The 27,097-nt window shown below is 43.9% G+C and overlaps 1 protein-coding gene and 2 non-coding genes across 3 annotated transcripts; 2 read left to right on the top strand and 1 right to left on the bottom strand.

The window, feature by feature from the left end:
* Window positions 1-2,544: 2,544 nt before the first annotated feature.
* On the bottom strand, window positions 2,545-15,362 carry LOC143475504 (nuclear factor 1-like). The gene is made up of 4 exons (XM_076973353.1): window positions 15,021-15,362; window positions 8,416-8,947; window positions 6,010-6,297; window positions 2,545-2,708 (listed from the first exon to the last, which is right to left on the bottom strand). The coding sequence occupies exons 1-4, from the start codon at window positions 15,036-15,038 to the stop codon at window positions 2,545-2,547; spliced, it is 1,002 nt and encodes a 333-aa protein (XP_076829468.1). The 5' UTR covers window positions 15,039-15,362.
* A 5,139-nt stretch (window positions 15,363-20,501) lies between these two features.
* Window positions 20,502-20,573, top strand: trnah-gug (transfer RNA histidin (anticodon GUG)). Its single transcript has one exon. It is a non-coding gene; the product is annotated as a tRNA-His (tRNA).
* Window positions 20,574-21,033: 460 nt separating this feature from the next.
* Window positions 21,034-21,105, top strand: trnah-gug (transfer RNA histidin (anticodon GUG)). Its single transcript has one exon. It is a non-coding gene; the product is annotated as a tRNA-His (tRNA).
* The last annotated feature ends 5,992 nt before the right edge of the window (window positions 21,106-27,097 follow it).

Raw genomic sequence — 27,097 nt, 5'->3', positions numbered from 1 at the left:
GTACTCAGATGGAGGAAGGTCTCCACAGTATGAGATTAGAGAACAACACCCAACAGACAACTTCCCAACTCAAGTCCCACTCATCCCTTATCATAAGTTCTGGTACTTTCCGTCCTCTTCCTCTGCGCCAGTCTCTCTTTTCTATAAACTCTCCATGTTCCTTTTTCCCTCTCACATACTCCTTGCTCCCCTGTTTACCTCTTTTTTTTCCCGCCCCATAAAAACTGCCTTTACGCAACAAGGCCGTGTGAAAACAGGATGCGATTATCGCAGGGGAAAGTAGCTGGCCAGACGTGTTTTGACATCTGTCGTCCTCAAGATCGCAGAGGGTTGAGTTTTGTTCTTGCTCCATCTCACAGGACGTCCACAGGAGACAGAGGGCAGCCTGGAGGGTGGAGGCCTGTCGAGGTTGAGGAACTGCTTCTGGAGAACTACCACACCATCACACCAGTGACTGCACTCGAGTGCCACATGATGCTTTCCTACAGACTCTCAGGGGCTTCCAAAGGAGAAGTTTTGGCTTTTTAGTCATTTTGGGAACTTTCAGATCTTGAGAAAGTTATAGGTTAGACACTCAGTACCTAGGCAGAAGAGACTGGCCATTTGGTAAATCCTTAAGAACATTCACGGACATTCGAGAACATACCGCACAAGAAGAAGACCAAGTACTTCTAGCAACTCAAAACAATGGGCATCTCTATGTCCAAAATTTACAGATGTTAAGCCTCATAAGGGGATTAGTCTGTCTTTTGGTCACGTTTGGTCACAATCATGTGTTTCAAAGCTTTGCATTACTGGCCTTTTGGGCCAGCCTTTGGGGCCTGACTTTTGGGCCAGCCTTTGGGGCATCCCAGCGGCGACTGCCTCCATTTGCTCACGTGGTCTGCCCTGAGCCGTGGGTCTGAGCGCTGGGGGGATACTGTACCAAGCAGACAAAAGACAAGGCAGCCATCACTCCGAGGCCTGTCTGCCATGAAAAGACTTCTAGTGCATGCAGAAAGAGGGGGGAGAAGTCACCGTCGCCCGTAGCAACCTCCCCGATTGTCTGTGGGCCGCGCTGGAAGCCATTCATGTGCCGTCGCCCTTATGAAGGATGCACGTCTGCGCCGAGACGTGAAAGACACCGGCCAGCCCACAATGGAGGAATGCAGACGCTTTCTTTCTGTCTCCGTGTCTCTCAGTCTCACTTTAACTGCTTTCAATATATCTCTCTCACTCTCTCTCTCCGTGGGCTTTTTTAGCTTTCTTAAACTCTTTATAGTTCCTGAGAACCTCCCGTTCCCCCAAAGAAACCCTCCAGATTTGCTCTGCTATTACTTCTCTCTGGCCAAAGCAGCATAAGCTCAGTTCAGCTGCGCGATAAGGGCGTCTGGTCGATGGATGATAGTAGGGGAGACCGTGATTGGGCAGTGACTCCAGACCAAGGTGGGCGGAGCAGGGTCATTTGGGGGTGGAGCTGGAGGAGCAGGATCCAGACACCTCATACAGTGCACTACAGTAAAAAGCGGGGACCCATCCATCTTCATTTGAAGGAGGCGTGGGAGGCTAGGGACGGAGGGAGAGAGGCCCCAGAGAGCAGCAAAGCATTGTGGGTTCTGCGTTGATGATGTGGGACTTTGTGAAGATACAAGAATCACTCTTCAGAGTACAAAAATGTGGAGCAAAAGCAGAGAAGTCTCTAAGTGTCTAACCCCTGGAATAAGATTCCGTTTTCAGACATATTTTCCCATTACTGACAATTTTGGCATAGACTGAAAGTCAACAATATTAATTAAGGGCTGGGACCTCTTTTGATAAAGCATTCCGAAATAAAACTCCCATCCCCCAACTGCACACTTATTTCCACACAGAAACTGAAATGGCATGGTGTGGTTACCATGGAGAGTTTTGTACACATTACTGTTTGTGTGAGGGGCCATGGGAGGTTGCAAAGAGCTTACAGCCAAAAGTATTCACTAGCACACAGATCTGCTAATGATAACACACATACACACACACACACAGGCACACAAATGCACGCACACACATACATAAACTCCACCATGAATCCTGCTTACAAGATCTTGCTCTCTAGTCCGATGGCGGAGGGGGGAGGCAGTGATGAGTGAAAACAGAGACACAGAGCGGAAAGAGGGCCAAGCACCCAGAAACACGAGTGCACCGCAGGCAGAAATCAGGCAGCACTACTGCTTGGGCCTAGCAGGAGATCCAGACGTGGGTGAGAAGCCCCACATGCAGATGGGGTGTGGGGCTAGAGAACAAACCCAAATGGCTTCTGTACCACGGGCGTGCGGACAAAAGCCACGCCCCAGCAAGAACTCCCAAACAGAACAGAGGGTTTAGGACAGAGGAAGGAGAAGGAGAAGGACTTTAAGACAGATGGAGGTACAGAAATCAATAAGGAAAGGCCAGAGAGCTGGGAAGGAACTCTAAATAGACCAGGGGAATGTGTTCGATTGGTTATGTCTGCGTGCGTGAGGCAATAGCGAGGGTGGTGTGGAATCTTAATCAGCCCTCCTGCCAGCGGCCGCCCGTGCTCCCTGCTCAGCACAAGCACGACTCAGCATCTTTCCCCGACGACCTTCGGCGAGGCTGGCTCACGGCGAGCCCGGGAGCGGCGAGCAGATCGGACCGGGCGTCGGGATTGGGATCCAGGCCGTGCCTTCGCAAGACTTCGCTGCCGGACTTTGCACATAACCTGTCGTGCTCTGACAGGTTTTGTTTCACCGTTTAAACTTAGCTGAGAGAGCAGACAGACTCTAAATTATTGAGCGGAGGGAGCGGACCGCAGACGTGTTCGGTAAACACTCCCATCTTTTCCGTTTTCCCCCTCGAAAAAACCTGAGCACGAGCACGTCACGCCACCGTCCGCCACGATCCAAGCTCAAAGCAGAGGAGGATTGTGTTACTGTGGCATTTTTGGCTCTCATGCTCAGACACGCAACAGCGAAAACGCACAAAAGCTCAGGTCTAGGGCCTGGTCCTCTTCAGAGAGCATTTCTTTTCCTGAAAGTGCACCCAAGCAAATGGATGCAGAGCAGGATGAGAAATGTGTGTTTCAGCTAAGTCCTTTTTTTTTTTAATCAGACAAAACTCAACACAAAGCTGGTCGCAACACCCGCGGGCTCCCAACATTATCGTGCGGACTGAAGTCGAAGCAGCAAATCCTTTCGCTACTCCTTCGTAGCCCACACCACCACCACCAGCACCACCAGCACCACCAGCATCAGCCCTACAACCCCCACCCCTCCCTCACCCTCGTTTTGCCCCTTTGTGCTTAATGTGGCGGTACACCAATGCACTAAAACATCAAACACAACCGGCTGCCTTTCATTCCCACAACTGAACCCAAGTCGTGCGCAGTTGTTCCTTTTGAAAGCAAAGCGCCCACAAATGCTCAATTCAGTGGCAAGAGACAGAGAGACGGAGGGATAGAGCGAGAGAGAGAGAGAGAGAGAGAGCGGAAGAAGTAAAGAGAAGAGGACCATCTGTACTGGTTTTCGAGCAGGTCGGTAGCTACAGGACTACAAATAACTGGGCCCCGACACTCTGCAACAGACAGTGCAGCTACACGGTCTCACTGGAAACAATTAACTAATGAACAAATAAAAGGACGCCTCAAACAAGTGGCATGGGGGTGGTGGGGTTCATCCTTCAGGGCAGCGGGATTTCGGAGCGAACTGATGTCACACCTCTAAACTGTTGCTGCCTCTGCGGTCTGCAGTGCAAGTGTGTGTGTGTGTGTGTGTGTGTGTGTGTGTGTGTGTGTGTGTGTATGTGTGTGTGTGTGTGTGTGTGTGTGTGTGTGTGTGTGTGTGTGTGTGTGTGTGTGTGTGTGTGTGTGTGTGTGTGTGTGTATTCATTCAGGCAGCTGTCTCCCTGGACCAGACTGTAAGTGTGGTAACGCGGCCAGGATGAGTCTGGGACAGCCCCAGAAAAACTACTGCTGCAAGTGCAGCTGAGAGAGCAAGAGTGAGAGAGTGCAGGAGAGTGTGGGAGAGAGGGATAGAGAGGGAGAGAGAGGGAGGGAGGGAGGGAAGGTAAGAGGGAGGGAGAGTGGGAGAGGGAGGGAGAGGGAGAGTGAAAGTGAGTGGGGAGAACTGTGGGCTGTATTAGTCACTGGCAGGGGTGGTGACCCCTAGGTCAGTGTGGCTAGTCCTGACTGCCTCAAACTCAGCCAGCTGGAAAACTGGGAGCAAACATCCTCCTAGCATTGCTCACACACACACACACACACACACACACTAGCACATCCCACACAGACACACGTGTGCATGTAAACATGTAAGCATGCACGTGCATGCTCCCACATACACTGTGTGTGTGTGTGTGTGTGTGTGTGTGTATACACACTGCAATAGGCACATAGGCGGTGAATTCTAAACAACTGGTTTCAGTCAAAAAGCCGATGGCCTTGTTCCTGCCCCAGACATCCAGGGGTCACGGGAGGCAAAGGGTTCCAGGTGCACCCCCAAGCCCTGCACACAATCCCTGTCCACCCTTCATCCCACCAACACCCCCCCCCCACCCCATGTTTGCACAGATCCGTTGTGCTCAATTAAACTTCACAGGACGCCCACCGCATCTTTACCCGAGGTCCTGACACAGGGGGCAAAAGCTAAGTCGCGTGCTCGTAAAACATGCCTCTTTAACACGCTCGAACAAACGAGCAAGGAGCCCCTCACCACCAGGTCAGCACGACCATAAAAATGCTAACTACCCCAGAGACAGGGGCAACAAAACACGACACCCCCCCCCCCCCCCCCCCCCCCCCCCCCATCACCACTGTTTGTGTGAGGGGCAGGGTCCTGAGGCAGGGCATATAGGGCACTACAAAAGTGCAGCATTCAATAGATGGAAGAAAGTCCCCTAACCGTGGGGAACCCTAAGGTCCTGTAAGACAGCAAACTCTGACAAATACTATAAATATAAATAGAACTGTAATATAATCTATATGTCTCATTCCTTTACAAGAGAACAGATGAGGACCGTAAAGGTATAAGCCTGGCCATACACTTTACAGGACACATTTGTTTCTGCTCACTATGGATTTTTTTTCTGCCCTTGTGCATTTAATCTTAGAACTGCAGACGGTAATCTATCTTAATGAAACGCAGTGCCACACCTTTGTAAACACATATGAAAAGCTTAAAAATGCAGAATTTCCAGAAGTGGGGCTTCAGATTTTTTTTGTTTGTGTTCTCAATAATGAGATTGGTACAAATCAATTAAAAACAAATACTAAAGGAATATTAAAAGTGAAAGAACTATAATGACTGTAAACAAAATATAACTATAAAAAACTGAAACACTGAAAAAAATACTTTGGTATAAACTGCTGGATCATGTTTTTTTCCCTCTGTAACCTTTATTATAAGTTTCACAGGGAACAAAGGAAAAGAACCTAAAACAAAAGTGATTTAGTACTCTGGTGATGTTGCAATGAGTTTATCATTGCAAGACCAGAGAGCAAAGAGCAAAATCCTTCTGTGTTTCCTGCTACGCGAGTTGTGCATTTCGAGCTGCAAAATGAAAGTAGGGCCAGAGCCGATCACGTCACACGTCCTGACTTGACTTGCCGGACGACTGAGGAACCAGCTCGATGGAACTCTTAATAGATTAGTTTTTAATGGCAAACCACAGTTTACACACCTACTGAACACCCGCAGGGCGTTTTTTGGTCGTTATATTTAAGGTTTTTTGTTGTTGTTTAGTTTTTCTTGGCCACATAAAGCTTGATGCGATTTAGTGCTATTGTACGACCTCTGTAAAGATGGACCTGAGCCAACGTGATGAAGCTCACTAAAAAAGACTGCATCTCACCCCCATTAAACCACGGCTTTTAAAAAACACATATTTTCATTAGATCCATGGGGTAAAATGAAGAAAAGCTTAGAATTTCTTTCAACTGTTATGGCTCAGATAAGGCTGACTGTGATAATGCTGTAATTGTTTTGGGGAGGGTTTTTTGTTTTACTGCAAAAGAAGGGGGTTGAACGGCACGCACACCGAGTAGAGAGGCTGGCACAATGGCGTAGCTGGGCTCGGCGAAGCAGAGAGACAGGGCATGGCGCGGTGCCCGGCTCCTCGCCCGCCCGCCCGTCAGCCCGCCCCCTCTGCCTCCTCCCCCTACCCCACCAGTCTGGTGGGTATTCAACTGGGCTTTTGCCCTGGCCCTGCGGCTGACACCCGGCCAGTTTGCCGACGACATGCGCCCGCATCTCTGTGCCGAAGCTGCCACCATGCGCTGACTTTCAACGGCATCCGTGACGGTGGCATACATTGGCAGGGTGGGCCCTCAGACACGTGACATTATGTGCACAGATGGGAGGGCTCGCTCACCTCTTGGTCAGCCGCTGAGCACGACTCCGGCGATACGCTGACAAGCCAGACGATCCCCGTGGCCACATGTTAAAAAACGGGCTAAAACCAGCTAAACTCTTTTTGCTTTCACGGTCTGCGAACAAAGAGAGCAGGGTTTTTTTTTTGGGGGGGTGAGGGACGAAACCGTTTTGTACATTTAGCGTGCTTTGTGTGAGCCGAGAAAGGACGAAGCAATGGCGTCTGCCGTTCTGCCGCTATCAAAAAACTTTCCGTCGTGCCCACTGCATTGCAGATGCCAACTAACGAATCAAAGGCACGCAGGCAGACAAAGAGGGTTTGATGCCAACCACCATGCCTTCGTTACTGGCACTCTCCCTACCACCCTCCTGGCACAGCGCTAACAAAATGGCCGCCCCCCCGGGTGCGCTGGTACAATGTGGGGGCATTGTGTGGTGGTGGGTGCAGGGTCGTGGGGGCAAAATGGGCTGCCCCCCCCTCCACTAAACCCTCAACAGAGACCCCAACAATCTCCCTTACCTCTTAATAGACCATTACCATTTTCAGATAACAAAAAATAGAAGGGGGAAGCTGAATTTCTGTTGAGACTGTTTAGTTTGATTTTAAAAATGTAATAAAACAAAACCTTTTGGAACATTTCATTCGAAACATTAAACAAATAAATTCAAACAAAACGTACTGACCAAATTACACGGATCACCGGAGTAACACATCAGTGGCACTTAGAAATGTGCGTGAAAAATATTCGGCTTGAAATCTGACAGTAAATTACACTGTTGACGTTAAACCTCACGTTAATTTGGTCGGACCATATGAAGGATTCTAGTTTGTGCTGCTCCGTTCAGACAAAAATAAAAGAGACTGAGCCGGCAGTGCGAGTGCCAACGGGTGAATTTACGGCGTCCTACAAAGACACAAAAGGGAGTGTGATGCCAACCCTGGTGCCAGTGGCAACCATTATTGTGCCTCCGCTATGCCTTCTGTTTAGCCTGGCACCGTACAAAATGGAGGCGCAAAGCCCGGTGATAACGCACCTCCTCACACAGGCATCGGAACACACGTACATGCACGACTATACAGCAAAACACAGCATTGGCATTCCTAGCGATTCCAGAAGGTTCTTTTTAAAATTGGATACGTTGAAAATGTACAGTGATTGCATATTTTTGACATAGGAAGAGATGATTTAACACTTTTCAGTAGAGAAAAAATATAGTAGAGTGGTATGATTCTGACAGGACTTTATAATTGTTTGAACATATCAGAAAATGTACACAAGAAACATTTGATCCATAACAGCTCTGAGGGAATATTATCACCATTAAGGGGAGATTTTCTTATAGTTAAGAGAATTTTTCATTTTACCTTCCAGCAATCTGCTTTAGTTCTACTTAGACAGCCGTTCTGTGTCTAATATCTGTTCTGTCCCTAGATATCTCTCTATCTTATTTTCTCAATTTAAATACTTTTATGAAGATTTGATCAGAAAAAGAAATGTTGAGGCAATTGCTAGAGGGCATTTTCTCACGTTCAGAGCTCAGAATTACTTCTTGGCTCTGATATTAACAATCTTCATCTAATTTTGTTCATGTCCCAAACTCAATCTGGAAAAAGTGTATTAAAGAAAAAAATGGAGAAGTTGAACTAAAGCTAACAGGGAAATCTTCTGAAATACACATTTCTATTTATTCAAGGGACATGCAATAAAAAAACCAAACCTGATTGAGATGGTCGTCATATTGTCTGCTTATGTAAAATATTTTATCCTAGTTTGATACAGAATAGGAAGGCTTGACTGTAGATGCTAAATACTAGATACAAGGTACTGGAGAAACACTAACATTTCTCACAGATATAATGTCCCAACAGACATCCTCAGTGCCACTGCCTATCTGAACGCATAATGGCAGCGAACACTATAAATCTGCGCTTCATTTTGACAGATGCCAGTCTTTTGGGCAGCCAAAAGCTGACTTGAGGAGATGTCCGCCAGCATTGGGCCCTCCCCTATCCCGCCCACGCTATACACCCCCCCCCCCACACCACCATCCCACCCTCCCCCCTTTCGCCTACCTTGGTCCTGGACGTAGTAGGCCAGGAACAGGTCCAGCTCCTTCACCGACACCGTGATGTGGTGAGGCTGCACGCAGAGCGCCTGGTTGGTGCAGTGCGGCGACTTGACCAGCCGCTCGCCATCCGTGCTCTCCAGGGGGATGCCCTTGAAGAGGATCACCATCACCAGGTCCAGACGCCACACCTTGTCCGCCTGGCGCAGGCAGTCGATGCGGCGGATCTTGCCCTTCTGGTCGGGGTTGGACAGCACGCAGCACGCGTGCTTCTTGCCCGTCACGCTGAGCACGAAGTCCTCCCGGTACTCCTGCCGGATGTCCTTGCGCAGTTTGGCCAGCAGGCGCGACGCCCACTTCTGCTTGATCTCGGGCTTCTCGCTCAGGAGCTCGTCCTTGACCGCCCGCTCCTCGTCCTTGGACATGCGCTTCTCGTGCTTCTTGAAGTACTTGCGTTTGCGCGCCTGGAGGTTGAACCAGGTGTAGGCGATGGAGCGCACGTGCGGGAGCAGCGCCTCGATGAAGGGGTGGAACTCGTCCTGGGAGGAGAGCGGGACGCAGAGGGAAGGGAGAGGGGGACCGGGGGGAAGAGAGAGGGAAGAGAGAGGGAAGAGAGAGGGAAGAGAGAGGGAAGAGAGAGGGAAGAGAGAGAGAGGACAAAAACAGGAACAAGAAGTGAACAGGAGCAGACGTGACCTTTTGGCATTGGTTCCCCGCTCGGTTCCCCGCTCAATTAGCCAAGAGCCTTACGTAGCCAAAAACAAACAAACAAACAAAAAACAGACAAAAAAAAAGAAACAGGCACTAGGGGGGAAAGTCATACCACTCAGAAAAGAAACAAACAAAGCAAACTATTTATACGGCACGCAAAAGGAGATAAAAGTAATCATGCAGCACTCGAAACCATGAAAGCCCGTGACACAATTACACAAAGTAAACAACAGCGTATATAATGTACAAGGATGCTCGGCACCCACTTCGAACAAGGACTACTCTCGTGCAATTTGCCATTTATGGAGATCATAACTTTCAAACTAAAAGGCATTCAAAAAGACATTATTTTTAAACCAGTGAAAAAAACCAACAATACTAAGAAATATTCTAATAAATTATTATGAGACTATAGTGGAGGAATAGTGGAAGAAGGTGCGTCTGCTATGCGGACAGTGTTGGCCTGTGTGGGTCTGTAGGTGCCGCAGATGCACAGGAGAAGGCCAATGTTTACCAAGCCTGCACACGCTGTGTGCTGGACACAGTATGTGCAGTCAGAGAAGGAGCCCTCTTGCTCTTCCTCTGACACCCCCAGCCACCCCCCCCCCCCCCTATCCCCCACCCCGTCCTACTGAGCAGCGCATTCCAGCACCGGGCAGCATGCGGCCCTTGCGTCTCCATCACCGTTAATGAACCCTCCGGATCGAAGCGGAACCCTTAACGTGGCGAAGCTGATGAAGAAACCTCTTGCCGCGCCGTGCACGAACGTGCACAGACCTGCGTGAGCGCGGGCTACCGCTCCGGCACAGGGGAAGAGCGAAGGAAGCAAGTGGGGAAAGGAAAGATGGTTCCGCACCCCCCCCCGGTACACGGATCCACTTCTCTGTCTGGATGTTTAGGTCAGGGAGGCGTGGGGGTGCAGGGGGGGCGTTAGTGGAGGTGAGGGGGGGGGTTGGAGGGTGGTGTGGCCTTAATTTGTTAGCACAATTGCATGGCAATTATTACAAGCCCCTCTTAAAATCAAACCAAGATGGACAATGAAAGCGGCACCTTGGCACAAGTCGAGCATTCCTTCAGCCCCAAAGATCAGTGGTAGGAGTGGCGTTAGAAGAGGTGGCTGCCAACTGCGTGGTTACATGAGAGAGGCCCATTCTGCAGCGTTCGCTCCCAGCCGTCTAGCGTGCCGCACGGCAGGCTCGTTTTACCCGTCCTCCTGTGCCGCGCCGAACCGTGCGGTGTGTGAAAGCTGTCGCCAATTTTCCTTACAGCCCAGTAACATTTGGACAGGGGTTTACAGCAATTTACAACACTTTTACTGTGGTCTGCTACTGATCTTCCTGTCAGCATACAAAAAACCTATGACTGGTGTGAATGGTGACTGTGGTAAACCCAGGTGAAGATGACGAGCAAAACGAAAAAACTGAGAGCACGTTCTTTAAAGCGAGACTGTACAAGAATCGCCCCCTTGACTAGTCTTTAAGCCGCCTTTGCCATTTCCCCATTAACCAGTTAAACTGCCATCTGTCCGTTATTCTACAGACGAGCTCGAGCACTGAATGAGAGAGAATGAGAAGATACTAAATCAGATCTTTAAAAAAACGGCACTGAGAAGCTTTGACAAAAGGGTGTGATTGTGGCCGAGCAGAGCCGGCTGTCCCGGACGCACGCAGGGGAAATGTCTCGCACTCTGCCCCTCCTCTCCGGCTAGAGCGGGGTGAGCCCGGGCAGGAAGGGGGCGATGGGGGGAGGCCTACAGCGCAACACACTTCACACGGCCGGGCGGCCGCTCTCTGGGAGAACGCAACACCGAACTACACGCACCAACAGTGACACTACACAGCTCAGTATAAGTACCACACAATGGTGTGCTGCAGGTGGTGACACTGTTTTCTTCACTTCTATTAACTACAGGGGATTTATCTGGCTATGCGGTGCTAGTGCATATTTGAGCAAATACTGTAAGCAAAGGTGGTTTGGATCTTTGTCAAGGAAATATTAAATTGAGTAGAATTTGCAGGTACAGTGACTCATGATGATTATGAGTTTTTTCTATCATATTTATTTCCAGATCTTTAAGACACCGCTAACTTATCATAATCCCCAAATAACCTTTGCACTAGTTTCCTTATTCTAAAATTACCAAAATATTTTACTTTATGTACGCAGCAATTATGGAAAAATGAATCATTAACAATGATTAATTATTGCTACATGTATGTATGCAAGATGCATAAATGCAATTATTGAAAAGATTAATAATTAATAATAAAGCGAATCCACAGTACCCCAACGTAAACGTTATGAATTCAATACATTGTGAAAAATGTTTTCTTACTAAAACAAAGTAAGGAAAGCTTAAACTGTATCCAGATGACCACGACCAATTCCACAAAGTAACTCATTTGCATGAAGAACACTGCTAAAATCTACTCCTTATTTCTTTTTTACTTTGATAGAGATTTTTCATTGACACTTCTTTTTGGAACCAAGTTTATCTCTCCTGAAGAATGATATAATCAATAGGTCGAAAATCGCAACGTCAGATCACTTGTATGCCAAGCACGTAGTGCGGTCATGTTTAGCTTGTCTGTCAGATTCTCCTCATATTTAAGAATACTGGCGATATATATACACATTTACCTTGTATTACATTATTAACAAAAGCACGAAAATGCTATTGTATATTCATTAAGGTCTCAAATGTGTATAAAGTTGCCTCTGTTCCCCTGCGCGTCGTCTTAACGCTGCGGGCCTTACACGCACAGCTCTCCTTTGTACTAATCATATCTCAGTCAATCACTCTCTGATGCCAAGTCAAATATAAACAGTAAAATTGTGTCAGCCAAACCCGGCGGACTCGGTCCAACCGCTGAATCAACCTTATCGTTGTTTTCATCTTAATTCTCTCGGCGAGTGGCTCCCCGTTCGAACTCAAAAAAGTTCTGGCAAAGTGCGCCGTATGAAAAAATAAAGTTTGTTTGCAAGAGGAGCCGAAACTAACTCAAGTTAAAGGGTTTATTTTTATTCACGTATTTTAACAACACATCTTTTTTGAACGACGACACGAACGTAATTCAGGTTTGGATATCTAATCCTCACTAAAAATCTGTCCTGTAGCGGTGTAACATGTATCAATTCTAAATAAATGTGGACTATACGCATTATATAAGGCCGAGGTTTGGACTTATATTGGTCTTATATCTTACACTTGAGAAGAAAATCAATTTAACACCCATAATGTACCGAGTAGACTAGGTGAACATTACAGGACACGTACCGGGCTACGCGCACCTTGTTTCAACAATACGTTCGCATGGCAAATGTAACAGTCTATAAATTAATTAAAAATATCTAAATTAAAAAAGTACTTATTATAACGCAAGCCCGTGTCAGTCACGATGAGGTAAAAGGTAGTCAAATACACGCTAGTGTTGGGTGTCAGCGGTTCTCGCACGGTGTGCAGTGTTTTAATCATAAAGAACTGCATTCATAAAACTTATCACGGTTACCACAAACAGGTCGTAGTTATACCCATAATACATCTAGCATACAACACTCCAACAAATAAAACATCTACTGCTAAACTAGGATATGTCAAACAGCAATAGCGGACATCCTAAACAAGAACCGAAGTGTAAAGTTATACCTGGGTTAGACAAATCGGAGAATACATCGCGACCTTGCCCGCCAGTGCAGATAGATCGATCGGTCACTAAAGTCCAGATATTGATATTATCGGTTCATTCTCCAGAGTCCGTGCTGCACCGTGCACGGGCGAGTGGAAGTTATCCTCATTCAAAAAACAAACGAAAGGTTGGATCCAAGGGTGGCGAAGAAGTTTGCAGATCCCAGTTTAAGCATTTAACCGTTCCAGTGAGAGATTAAGAGCACAAAGCCTTGAACAGATCTCCTTGAATAACCGTGAACGCATCCGCGGAACCGGAGCTGGAGCCGGACTAGTGTAAAGGGTGGAAAAAACCCGCTAGCGCACTCTCATGCTGCTTTAAAGGGGAATCTTGAAGAATGTCACAAGTGCAATATGAAAAGTGGAAGGCGCCAATTTTCTGATCCTACGTTTGCTTTTCAAACTTGATATAATATCGACCGGTAACACCCTCTAGTCTGCTGGATCCTAACAAATCAGTCTCGAGATGTTTTTTCTCATTTAATTACACAGTCATACTCCTCCTCTTCCAGAACGCGCGTTCCGTATCCGAAGCCCACCTCCTGGTCTCGCTCTCAAAACCAGCATGTAGAAACCATATTCCCTTCTGCACTCTACATTACTATTTTATTCCAAGAATATTTAAGTCTGCATTCGTATAACTATTTCCTCAAATAACTTTTTTTAACTGCAATGCACTGCCTGTACGATATGGACATATTGGGCAATAAAGCACAACCAATTAGTCGCTTTTGTATTAACTATGCAATAACTATGCTGCATTTGCAGATAATACCATCTAAAGCTGAAGACATTTTTAGGCAAATTCGAGTTTTTTTATCAAGGACATATGCAATAGGCTATTATAACCCCAAGGTGAGCAATGATCTCAACGTTGACTACCTATTTTATTTTCAACTTTGAAGCATATTTTCCCTACTAAGCTCAATACATTATCAGATGGGCCTGCCAGAACGTTTGTTAGGGTCTTCTTTATCAACTCTCACACTTAAGTACTATATAAAACCTGTGCTCACTTCAGAATGAACTGGTTACTCGTGTACACCTGTATCTTCTGAGGGAATGTGTTTTAGGGCTCTTTGGTGCTGGTGATTCTTGAAAGGTTCCAATAACTCATTTCTGTTAGGCTATCAGAGTCAATACCCACAGTTCACAAAGTGACCAAAACAAGCAGGTTTTCTCAAAGGATCGTCGAACATAACACAGTAAAGAATATATATCTTGATTATTAACAGCTACACGGCCTTTAACCACTTTTATTTAACTGTGGTTTGACTTTGGCGCCCTTTCATGAGCGACTAAAAAAAACTACGGAATTGGATGGTTGCTGTCACGTATCCCAGTTGACCGCGCGGTCCCGGGAGAGGAATAAGCACAAGACCGGTTTGTTTGCAAGACTAATAATGATTCACATCACGTCACATCGTAATCTTGTGTCAAAGTCGACAATGCCTTTCACACTCCACCCCCTCCGTCCACTAAGCATATCGCTCAGGCGCAACCATGACTTTATAAAGTACACTGAGTAAATGTTTCTAGCCTGGATCGCGCTACCCTCATTCAAGGTCAAACAGCCCACAGAATAAAATTCATGCATTTGCAACCGTTGCAACACATGGGACACAAAGTGAAATCTGACGATTATCAACGAACAAAAATAGTTCACGAAGTACAAAATAATGCACTGTTTTGCCTCTAATACTTTAAGTAACCGAGTGTGTACATGTAGCAGTAAAATACGTGGATAAAATACTCTATACACAAGTGGTCTTCGAACATGGATTTGGCTAGACGAAAGCTCAGTAAAGTGATTAAAACACTGTTGTAAAATTCTGCCACTAAAACACGACTTGCGCAAGTAGTCACTCTCCGGCTGTGTAAGGTGCCAGAAACGCAGCGCTATTTAAGAGGGGGAGAGTGCGCTAAAGGCAGGACACATGCCAAGAGCGGATCTCTTTAGGCGCAAACTCTGCCACCGACTTCTGACACGACGATATGACCCACATAGGAAACCTGCCAACACACAACATAAACAATCCAACATCTAGTATCATTCTTCTCCACGAGTCGGTCAGGTGTCCAAATCCCGGATTTAATTCTAAATACGGGACAACGACACCGTGGGCTACCGACCCGAGAATGTGGAGGCTACGTGCAATAACTCCAAAAAATAATCACAAAATGAGAGTTAGATATTATATTCCTCGTTAACGTACCATTGCACTGTACTGCATGGATTTAAACGGGTCTCCTGTAGGCCGAGTGAAACTGACGCCGGTACCTTCACATGTCTCAAGCTCAAAAAGTGCTTTTAGATTGTTTGTCTTTTCTTTTCACGCTGTAGTGCTCTCAAAAATGAACACCGGAAGAGAATTCTTGGCAGACAGGCGGCAAAATCAAGTCAGCGAGCACCTCTGATTTTTTTTTATCTTCCTTCCTCTGCAAGTCAGACTTTTGGATAGGTTTTTAGTGGTTCAGTTGAACGCGGTCCAGAAGAGGCTGAGTTTTTGGAACTGGGCAGGTCTGCGCCTTTACTTTCTCTGTCTGGCTGTCGTCGCTGCTGCTCGCGGCAGCCAAACGGAGCTGCGCACTTGGAATCGCATTCTCGTCTCTCATTGGTTGGAGCGCCGGTGGACCTCCGCGCTCCATTCCGTACCCTGGGCCCCTCACTTCCGTTCGACAGCCAGTGTCACTATTTGCATATTAACATGTACCAAGTCGTACCAAAAGTGAGACCGAATTCGAAACCAGTAGATTCCGAGATAAATTGTAGATATATTTGACGATAGAGACTACATTTTATGAGATACATTATCTTAAGCATTAGTTAAATTAAGCCATGACATAAAGTGGCTAAAGGATGGCTAAAGCAGTACCAGCAGCAACAACAGTATTGTTATTATTAATAATAGTATTACTACCACTACTAATAGCCTACTAGTAGTAGTAGCAGTAGTAGTAGAAGAAGAAGTTGTAATTATAATAATAAAGGTAATAATAATAATAATAGTAATAATAATAATAATAATTTATTTCTTGATAATTGCATGTTGTTCAAAAATAATTAGAATTATTTTACACGTTTTCATGAACCTTTTAATATTGCAATACTGTGTGATGTACTGAAATTATAAAAGAATAAGAAATGCCATTAGCACACTGTTGGCAGAGACATTGCATCTGTTTGAGAGCACAATGATGGCATTGATCCAGACCTCAAGAACCACCATCCCAGAACCACACTTTCTATTCCTGTGCAGGCATTACACATGCCTGTCAATGCAAAAAAATATGTTCATACACGAGGACATTTTTAATAAATATTGCAGCAATTGCCATTTTGGATTCACTTATGCATTTTGTATTCTTGTTAAAACAATTTGCTTCTAACAATTTTTTCCTAAATCAGACATATTTAACCACAATTCTGTAGGCAGCTGAATGTTAAATGAATTGTACCATGATGTTCATTGTACCAATGAACATTTATATATATATAATTCATCCCTGGTTGCTTATCAGATACACAGTGACTGACGCTGAACACATGATTGTAATTAATGCACACCGCAGCATCCATGCGTGGTTAAAGGAGAATATTTAGAGCGTAACTCATACCACTGCACTGGTCTCAGGTGCGTATTGGTGACAGAACATACATGATTTTACCATGTGCAAAGTACTACACATACATAAGAACGAGACGAACACAGCGAAGCTCCCTTACTGCCGGACCTGCATACTAATGTGTGTGTGTGTGTGTGTGTGTGTGTGTGTGTGTGTGTGTGTGTGTGTGTGTGTGTGTGTGTGTGTGTGTGTGGATAGAGATGCCTCAAAAACAAAAACCTTGAATTTAACTGTTTTTAAAGCGAATGTATTATATAGAGAATATAAGATTGAAAGGTCATATATCAAGAAACAAATAAGAATATGGTTATTTAATAAGTATGTGTTTTGTATGTTTTAAATATGATCATTGAATGTACTCAGTTATTCTAAGGTTATTTATAATGCCTTTCAGAAAATACCATTAGTTAATTGTGAATTTTCTTCAAGAATGTCACCTCTTAAACTATTTATAAATGTCACCTACAGCAATGCATTTCAAATGTTTTCTTTACATTTTCATTGTATGTAATAGTTAGATTCAAAATCTAAAGCTTATGTTTTATCTTGAAATTAAAGGAGGCAAACTGATTTTCCAAAAATATGCAATGCAAATACAAACACAACATAGAGGTCCATGATTCTTAAATTAATTTCTGTTTATATCCGTTATGTAATCCGATCTCAAGTTTGTGCACTGGGACGCCGAGCAATAGTTATATAAAAACCACATCTCAGCCTACATGTGCTATAGTGCATGACACAAAATCATGTTTTTTTCTCGTATAGAACACAGTTTATTTAACAGAGAGAGAAAGAGAGATAGAGAGACAGGGAGTGAGACGTTACAAATGGAAGAATTTATTTGCCTCCCACCCTACCGCGAGGAACTGCAGACACCAACGGAGGAAACAACTTTGATTTGACAATGTACAGTTGTGTCCTTTTTGGTTCGATTTAGGTATTTTAAAAAAATCAACAAACTAAATTACCCACGTCGAACCGCCAGAAAAGCTACCTTTTTATAATATACTGATTTATCTACGATTTGTCAAGTTTTTCGGGGGCAAATGATCACGCTTGACAGAACAAATACGCATCCACGAGACACTACTTAGCTGGAGCACTTGCTGAAGTAGGTGGGGTGTGAAACCAACCGGGCTGCGCTTCCCCAACTGCAGTTCCCAGGCGTAAACTTGGCAAAGGCGACGACGCGCACAAGAAAAGAGGAAACGGACGCTTTAAGTGAACTATTTCGTTGCTTGTTGAATAAAGAAACTTGTACTGTCTGGAAATGTTACTTCATGGTTGTTTTTTTCAGCTTTGTGACTGACAGGATTCCATGACTTTTGGACATGTGTCGTTCGAGCAGATTGCTCTCGCTTGGAGAGCTTCTGTTCTGAGACCGACGTAAGTGTACATTCTTCATACTGCGGTAGACTTTGAATGGTTTTGATCGCACATTTCGATCAATGACACAAGCTGTATTATTTTACTTTGCATTACATGTAAGTAAAACTACGTGTATCACATTTCTGAAAGACAATTATCATCTGCAGTACATAGTTACATCGTCGATTTTTGTTACAAATTCTGATTAATCGATTCACAAACAAAACTTTAATCTGTTTTAGACATTCTCACAACGCTCTAAGGATACGTTGCTGCTCAATAATCGCCTACTTCCATTGTATTATTTATGAGATTGAAATGACAAAAGCTTTAAAGTTGTACTTTCCGCAAATAGGCAGTTAGCGATGCAGTTCCCTGCAAGTAGGACCAAAAACAGCAAATTTGTCAATACCTGTAACAAAAAGGCAAAACTAAACTAAATCTTATCTTATGCTTTTATCCTCGTTTTCTTTCGAAGTTCTTTACCAGGACAAACAGTATTTAAAATACATTTTATACTGGAATTAATAATTAGGTATGAGAATTCTCTCTTGGAGAGAAGTATTGGAGAGAAACCCTAATGTAATATTATTTGATCATGGTAAGTTAACTTATCACTATATAAAAATAACAATGTAGAAATCATTCAGATGACATAAGAATCATTCAGATGATATGATGATCATTATATATGATCATGGTAAGTTAACTTATCACTATATAAAAATAACAATGTAGAAATCATTCAGATGACATAAGAATCATTCAGATGATATGATGATTATATATATATATATATATATATATATATATATATATATATATATATATATATATATATATATATAATTTCTCTCTCGGCCTTGCTAAATTTCCTTCGGGATCAATAGAGTATCTACCTACCTACCTGCCTACCAACCTACCTACTTACCTACCTACCATATATATATATATATATATATATATAGAGAGAGAGAGAGAGAAAGAGAGAGAGAGAGAGAGATGAAAGACATATAGAACATCCATTTTAGAATTTAAAAAATTCTATTAACTTGAAAATTCACAGTTTAATTCATTTTATTTTAGGATGTTTTATTTTCTTGGCTTGCATACAGCAGGTTTTCTGGTGATGTTATTTTGGGCTGGTATATAAAGTATATTAAAACAGGCTAAACTCTTCTCAAAAAAGCATGTGCATGCATGCCCATATGAATGTGTGTGTGTGTGTGTGTGTGTGTGTGTGTGTGTGTGTGTGTGTGTGTGTGTGTGTGTGTGTGTGTGTGTGTGTGTGTGTGTGTGTGTGTGTGTGTGTGTGTGTGTGCGTGCGTGTGTGTGTTTAGGTGTGGGTTTGGGTGTTGCCTTCTATGGACTCTTAGAAAAAAATATCAATAAATGGAGATTTTTTTTTTGCTTTTTTCTATATGCTTCTTAAAAGTATCATACCCATGTATGTTATTAATGGTTGGGGTTATGTTTTGGGTTAGGTTTAATGTTGAGAGTTAATAGCAATGGTATATAGGTTAGTTTCCAGAATAGCTGGGGAAATGGATGCATGGGATTAATGGGTTAGGATCATACTGTAGTTAAGGAAAACGTACATTTTCACAAGAATTTGTGTGTGTGTGTGTGTGTGTGTGTGTGTGAGTGAGAGAGAGAGAGAGAGAGAGAGAGACAGACAGACATACAGACAGGGAGAGAGGGCGAGAAAGAGAGAGAAACTCAGGATAGGTAAATTGATCTAAGTCAACATAAATGCATTTCCTACAGTAAATCGATCAATCTATCAATTACGCAAATTACCCATAAATAAATAAATAGATGGATGAATGGGTGCTGTGTAATCCAGAAAGCAAAAGTCTACTTACGACCGAGATCACAACTCACTTCCTTTCGGTGCACATTTACTGAGATATTGTTCTTGGCCTCAACCAAGATATTTAAGGTGACAAGTAATTTCTTTTGAATAAAATAGCGATACAACCTGCTAGATGAGGGAAATTTCAAATAATTTCTTGTATCCAGGTAAGACACAAGTCCCTGTAGTACGACCAGGTGTGACCTACGTGTCACGTAAGGCCTTGCATTTTTAACTAGTTGATTGACATGTCTCAAGATATAGCATGGTGTATGTGGGTTGGTAATGAGGCTACCAAGTCTGTGTCATTTTATTACCCTAAACGGTGGCCAGTGGCGCAGGCTAAGGAATAACCTTATCACATTTCACGTTTCTTACAATGAAGCACATCGTAGCCTTATTCTGCTGTTTTGCTAACTAGAGTTCTGGCTAGGCCTGCTTTTTATTTTATAGATTTGTTTTACAATGTTTACAGACGCTGTATATTAAGTGATATAGGCTACTAGATGACGTTACGTATTACCCAAATACCCCCCTCGCGCTTAATGTAGACGCCAGTGAACGCGCGTGCAAGTGCACTCTGAAGAGATTTAACTGCAGTAAACTGTAACGCATTTAAAATTTCCGTCGATTAGCTGGATACCCTTATTTTTATAGACTTTACATTAACTCAGCTACTCTGTCTGACATAGACTCAGTCGTCGGTGGGTATCTTTTAAAAACATAATTTTACAGCATTTACAAGTATTTTCATTAACAGGTACTAGCACAGAAAATTGCAACACTAGTATTAAATAATGTAAAAGCCGATTCATCGGGGGTCGTTCGCAGCTGCCAGTAGCTCGCCGTGATCGTATAGTGGTTAGTACTCTGCGTTGTGGCCGCAGCAACCCCGGTTCGAATCCGGGTCACGGCAGGAAGGAGCGATCCGAGGCCTGAAAGTTTTAGATCTTTGACGTTATATGCATTCTGGATTCATGAATAAATAGCATACGTTTGTTAAAGAAGTGCGAATCTTCTGTCTTTGAGCATCTTATTTGGTCAGGTTATCTTTAGATGCTATATTAAATATTACTGGAAGAATATGGTGTCATTTTACATTTAATTTTGTTTTGTAGTTTTCTTTTCTACGTTTCCTAGTACAATCGAATATTTGTTCATTTCTAAAAGAAAATACACGTTGTGTATTATTACACGTGTATGTGATTTAGTTGGTCAACACATTTCTGCGGTGTTCTACACCAAAAAGTAGTTTTAATTGTAACCAAGCACTAAATCAAGCTTTTAGACTAAGCACAATTTGCTTGCATTTTCTCACTTGGCCCACAAGGATGCGCTGGGCGTGCGGAAGCGCAGTGTCGCGTCCTCGGTGGCTCGCCGTGATCGTATAGTGGTTAGTACTCTGCGTTGTGGCCGCAGCAACCCCGGTTCGAATCCGGGTCACGGCAAACTCAAGAGGCTAAACGTTTTCTGTTGCTTTTGTACAACAATTTTTTAAATGTTTATTAAATGATTGAAGCAAAGGCAAACTGTCATAACATTAATTTAGCTCATTTTAAGTTTCTTAAATGTAGTCTATTGGAAAGATTTTAGTTATACTGCGCTATCATATAGTAACATGGGAAAACAGTTCACCTAAGGAAGAGTTTTATAATGAGCGTAATCTTGTGTGCTGCTCAAGAGAACGAAGTTCATGTTGATGTGAGGTAGTGTGACTGTGGAAAGGCGAGCTGGCGAAAGCTTTTATAGGCTAAAGTAAACCCTACTTGGACACAATTTAATTTAAAGAATCAGTAAAACATGTGCAAAGTACGTAGTTTTACAAGACATATTAAACTATATTATACTGAACCAATTATTCTGAAAGTCCATCAATAAGTAGTTCAGCGGACCATAGGCACGCCGTTGTTTAGTTCAGACATTTGACGGAGTGCATCTTTTATAACGCTAGATGGCAACAGAACACCTTATAAATATAGACATATATACCGCCCAATACAGGAAAATACAGACAAATACAGCACAAGGTAATGGAAATAGAATATATGGATTTCTTCATATATAATATGTGGATGGAAGTTGTTTGTTTTGCTTTAGTCGGTTTGCTTAGTTGCTTGTTTTTTGTTGATTTGTTAAAGAACTTGGCTCACCTCTCCCTACCTATAATATGCCTTATTCCCTCTCCTCTGTTAGGTTAATTATAATCCTTTGAATAAATACTTCATTTTCACTCGTTTTATGCAAACCACAGCACATAATCTCTCAAAGCATTTACAAAAAGAAAGAAGGTTCAGCTTATGTTGGCTTATAACATACAGGTATTTCCCAAAAGTAAAACAAATAATCTCAATCTCGAAAGAGATCAAGGTTGTTTGTGTGTGTGTTTCCACATACAGTGGGAAATCCTTTGCACCTGCTGGAACCCATGAAGGATGTCCCTTGTTCCTTGAAACCATTAACCTGGCAGTCAAGTGCCACGGCAACAATGAGTTATAAACAAATAAACAAAGAGAAACCACAGAGTAAACAAGGAACCCTGCCAAAACCTGTGCACCTCATTTACACGCACACGCACACACACACACACACACACACACACACACACACACACACACACACACACATCACGGGCGCCCATGTGCATTCACCGTACAAAGCACAAAGAAAGAAGCAGCAGGCTTCCTCAGAGAAGCAAGAGCAAACTGCTGTCCGCTCTGCTTTTCCGCTGTGCGTCTGCTGTCTGCATTGCTTCAACAGGCCTTGACCGGCAGGACAAGATTGCACCTCTGCTGCACGAGACGTGCGTTCTGCAGGCGTCCGAGCTCGGAGCACGTGCCCCTCGGATAGCGAGGATCTTCATTAAGCGTCACTGTAGCGGAAGGGCTGTTCAGCTCGTGTTCACTTTAAGATTTTACGCTTGTTATGTAAAGTGTGACTCATCCGTGAAAATGATGCGTTTAGAGCCGCGTGCTTGATAAACCGTCGTTTGACAACCGCCATGACATGACATTTTGAACAGCAAAACCGACTAGGAAATGCAAGTTGCTGTTTATATTGGTAACAGAAGTGTGTTCTTTAATACGGTAATATACATGGGCGATAACACTACCACAGTTTTATTCACAATTGATGGCATTGCGTGTAACGGTGTATCAGTTGAAATGGTAGTAGATATAGTAGCAGTGGTGGAAATAAATTGTTTACGCAGGACTGCTAGATCCATACTGCTGGGTTGTCATAAAAGGAACAATTACTTTAAATATAGGCCTATATAATTTATGATACTATATGACCATTTTACAGTCAACTATTATCTGTAACCCACCGCTGTTGGTACCGATATTCTACTCTGAGTTCAATTTATGAGTGACCTGATTTTGAGCAAAGGCAAAATTGAGCTAGATGTGTTAATATACATTTATATTCAAATACTACAATACTAACAAATACTTTATGCAAAATCCCATTAATACTAATGTAGATCTGACAGAAAAGGATGAGGGTGTTGACAAACATTTATTAGACACAGCAGCGCTGCTGGGATTTTTACACTCGTCTGTGTCAACAAAAACAGACAATTCCTGAACTGCTAGAAGATATCTAACCACGTGTACAGTGACAGATGAGATAAACTCTATCAGGACACCTTCAAGCTGTTTGCTAATGGATAATGGGTCTATATGCAGTTCTATAGAGACTGATAATAATTAGGACTTTGTTACTGGAGAGATGTGGGGAATGTGTACCATCATCTGTGACGGTGGTCTCGTGCAGAAACCCTCTCACACTGTACTGGTAGTAAGTTTAGTATGTTAGGGCCCAGCTGTGCACTAGAGTGTTTGCACTAAAGACAATTGCTCCATGATTTAACATTGTGTAGAACGGGTCCTTCAGTCTGTGGCTTCACGGCAATCATTGTTCTTACTCAAGTTTCTCACCGGCCCGTCGAAACCTCGGCTGACCTCACGTGTTCCCTCCGGAATTCCAAACCCAGCACAGAAGGCTTTTTGCTCCGGACTGTTGGAATGTTTTTCAACGAGTGGGCGTGTCCTCTGCAAGCCTCGCCCCCCTCAAGATGATAGGCTGCCCTGACAAGGTGCATCTCTATGGGACCTACTTTCACGTGTGTCACCTCTTCCCCCCTCACGTGTCCCTCCTCATTTTTGCATCTCCCCTAAACCCTTTCGCACAACAAAGACGGCCTTTGTCCTTTAATTACGCAGGGCAGACCTTCTTCAGCCACTGAGAAAACTCCAGCCTGCTTTGCCCCCCTGAAACACTGCTCACTTTATCATCGACAATATCGACAATTAATATCTCTCTGTTTGCTCCAGCTTTCTGTTTGAACTGTGCCAGTTTCAGCTTCTCAAAGGACAGCAAACGAGTGTCATTTGAAGGAGGCAAAACTAATACCACTGACCTCTTAACTGCCACCATGTTACTTCTGCTAATGATGAGGAAGAGCTAATTATCGTCACCTAATTAATCAGTGCCAAATCCATTTTCTTAGATCTAACACCTAAATGGATTCCATTGCACCCACACACTATACCTCTTAATAGCATTATGAGTGGGATGTGCTGGAGATCAGAGATGTGATATCGAGTGTGAGTTCGGATAAACATCAGACTGGTTTGAGGCCTGCTCACCATTAAGTCCATAAGGTGTGGGAGTCGCTGGCAGTGGAATCAATATTTTCTGTCAGTCTCACACAAAGAAGAGGATCTGAGATTCAATTTCACTAAAGTCTCCACAAACTCATCAACATAAACTGCTAGATTTTTTCTCTCTCATGTCAGTGTGTTTCAATGTATGAGAACTAGTGGGAACGCCATCTTTTCCTTAACAGCTATAAGTATGAGCCCTTCCAATTAACAGCAGGTAATCACTTGACATGTTTCCCCAATCTTTAGCTGCCTGAAATCCTCATGCTTTTAAAACACACTTTGTGAAATATCAATTATAGACTATTACATGTTTATATAATTTAAATCTAGACAATATCAAATCTGGTTTTAGGCAGATACACTCACTCTCCATGCAGGTGTTATTCTGGTGCTATGACTTAACATGTTATTCGGAGACTGGAACCTTCACACCCTTCCTCATCATGTCTCATAAAGTTATTGCTACAGTGAATTGCCTCAAATCATAACTAATCTGGGGCCTTGAGTGCAGCATTAGCGGTGCACCCGTTACACCACAGCAGGGGACGATTACTTCTCCTGGCCACAGATAACCGGTTGCTGAGGAGGACATTTGTGTTCAACCATCAACATGTTCCTGAGCAGTGTGGTCCAGTAGCCTTCAGAGCATGTCACAAATTCAGCCATTGGAGGAATTCCTAATTTATTTCTACCCTTCCCTTAATCCTTTTAATTACTGCCTTACTCGATGCTAATGTTATTCACAATTAGGTGGAATTATGCTAATCCCCGACCTACGTTTGGCCGAGAAGCCAGGAGCCAGCGTCTGAAGGCCAGATTGCTTGGAGGCCGCATGCAAACTGACAGCAGTCTCCCAGCTGTATGGGCGCGTGCCAGACGGGGGGGCCCTGGGAAACAAGGGCTGGGAGAATGTGGAGACGAGGGGAGCGCAGGCGTAACAGCCCGCGTTAACCAACAACTGCCGGCAACAAGGAGCAACGACAAATATACTTTACGGCTCCCTCCGCGCCCGCTCCCACGTCTTCTCACTCGGGCACGTCTCAAGCCCGACCCGCCCCCCTCCACCGTCCCACCGGGGCAGGGAGCTTTTCGAAAAAAAAGCACTGCCCCCTTAACCCAACGAATGTGCACCTGTAAGTCTAAACTCAGGTCCTCATTCCACAGGTGAGTCCTCATCTGACCCGAGGCTCCAACGCACGAACTCAAGCTTCACTGTGCACGGCATAAAACACGCAAACTGATTTAAAGCAGTGTTCTGTCTTCGTTTTGTGTGAGAGGTTGAAGTTTGAAAGTGAACCCAAAGACAATAAAGCTTTCAAATACTGTAGATTTTAAGAAATAATTGATGCATTTGACAGCTTCATGCCATTACTCAGTAATTTTTTAAATAGAATAAAATAAATAAAATGCTCTAAAGAAAACATAGCAATAAAGGCATCCTATGGACTTTTGTCAGTTAAGGGTTTATGGGTAATGTATTTATTTAAACTTAAATACATTTTAACAGATAACTTCAGAAACTCTTAACTGACATGTTTGCAATATACTATATTATTAATTAATTTTATTATGGGAATGAAAATGTGTCGGATGGAGATTAAGAAAAGAGCGGACATCATTTCCTGATATTATTATGATAAAAATATTGTAACCATTGATGACATCAGACAATAATAAAGTTCTCTTCAGACCAAACTCTCATAACGTTAAATATATATTTCTCATAAAAATCTGCATGTAGTCTAATCCTTCTAAGTGGTTTTGTGAGATATTAATACTTTAAATTCACCCAGATTATTTGTAAATAGAATTTACATATTTAGAAAACAATTTAAAATCTGATTTAATTCAGAATCCCTGTTGGTCTGCAGTAACTGTACATTGCAGATCACAACAAAGAGGACTCCATCTTTTTACATTTTACACTTTTCCTACAATGTCCCAGGTGGGCTAATACCAAATATGACAGAACCTCAAAACAGCTAAGACTCCTTCATAGAAAAGTTAAAGAAAAGTTACCCCACCCATGGACGAATTCCCTCTACACAGAATTATGACAGTTTAAGGATGAGAAGAGCTCCAGGGAAATAGAGCCCAGAAAGAGAGAGAGAGAGAGAGAGGGAGAGGAACGCACAACTCAGCCACCTTGTGCTTGGGTCCCAGCCCTTGACAAAAGCATGCAGCACTGACACCCAGATGGAAGTAGAGGAACCTGAGGATCAGGTGCAGAGGGGAGAGAGGGCTAGCCTTGTGTCTTCCAGATGATATTAATATTCATAGCAGAAGAAGAGCCAGCAGCAGCGCCGTTCGGAGCGTAGCCTGGGACAAGAGCCCATTGTTCGGCAGCTGGGGCAAAATGGACAAACAGAGGGGCAAAAAATGTCAGCGAGTGCAGAGGGAGACCCCGTCTCCAGACGCAGTGTCCGTAAGCAGCGTGGGAGTGGACAGGGAGCCCGCGCACAGGAAGCTGGGGGAACCGGGGATGACCGCAGGGAAGGAGCCCAGACCGACCGCTTCGACCCCAGAGCAGGAGAGCACAGACTCCCCAAGACGCCCTTCAACCCCCCGACAGGCAGCCAGGAGTGGGGTTACACGACCACCGCAACCTGCCTGACCCGAGAATGCACACACACACACACACACACACACACACGGCCCCTCACACACTCCGCTGAGCAGCAACACACATCAACATCTGAAAAGGAGTGACCGCTGAGGTAAGAGTGTCAATTTGTTTAGAATGCAAGGTCTGCCAAGGGCTGACTTTTCCAGC

Source organism: Brachyhypopomus gauderio, chromosome 14 (assembly GCF_052324685.1).
Source record: "Brachyhypopomus gauderio isolate BG-103 chromosome 14, BGAUD_0.2, whole genome shotgun sequence".
In the NCBI taxonomy this organism is placed as follows: Eukaryota; Metazoa; Chordata; class Actinopteri; order Gymnotiformes; family Hypopomidae; genus Brachyhypopomus; species Brachyhypopomus gauderio.
This window is presented reverse-complemented; position numbering and strand designations above follow the sequence as displayed.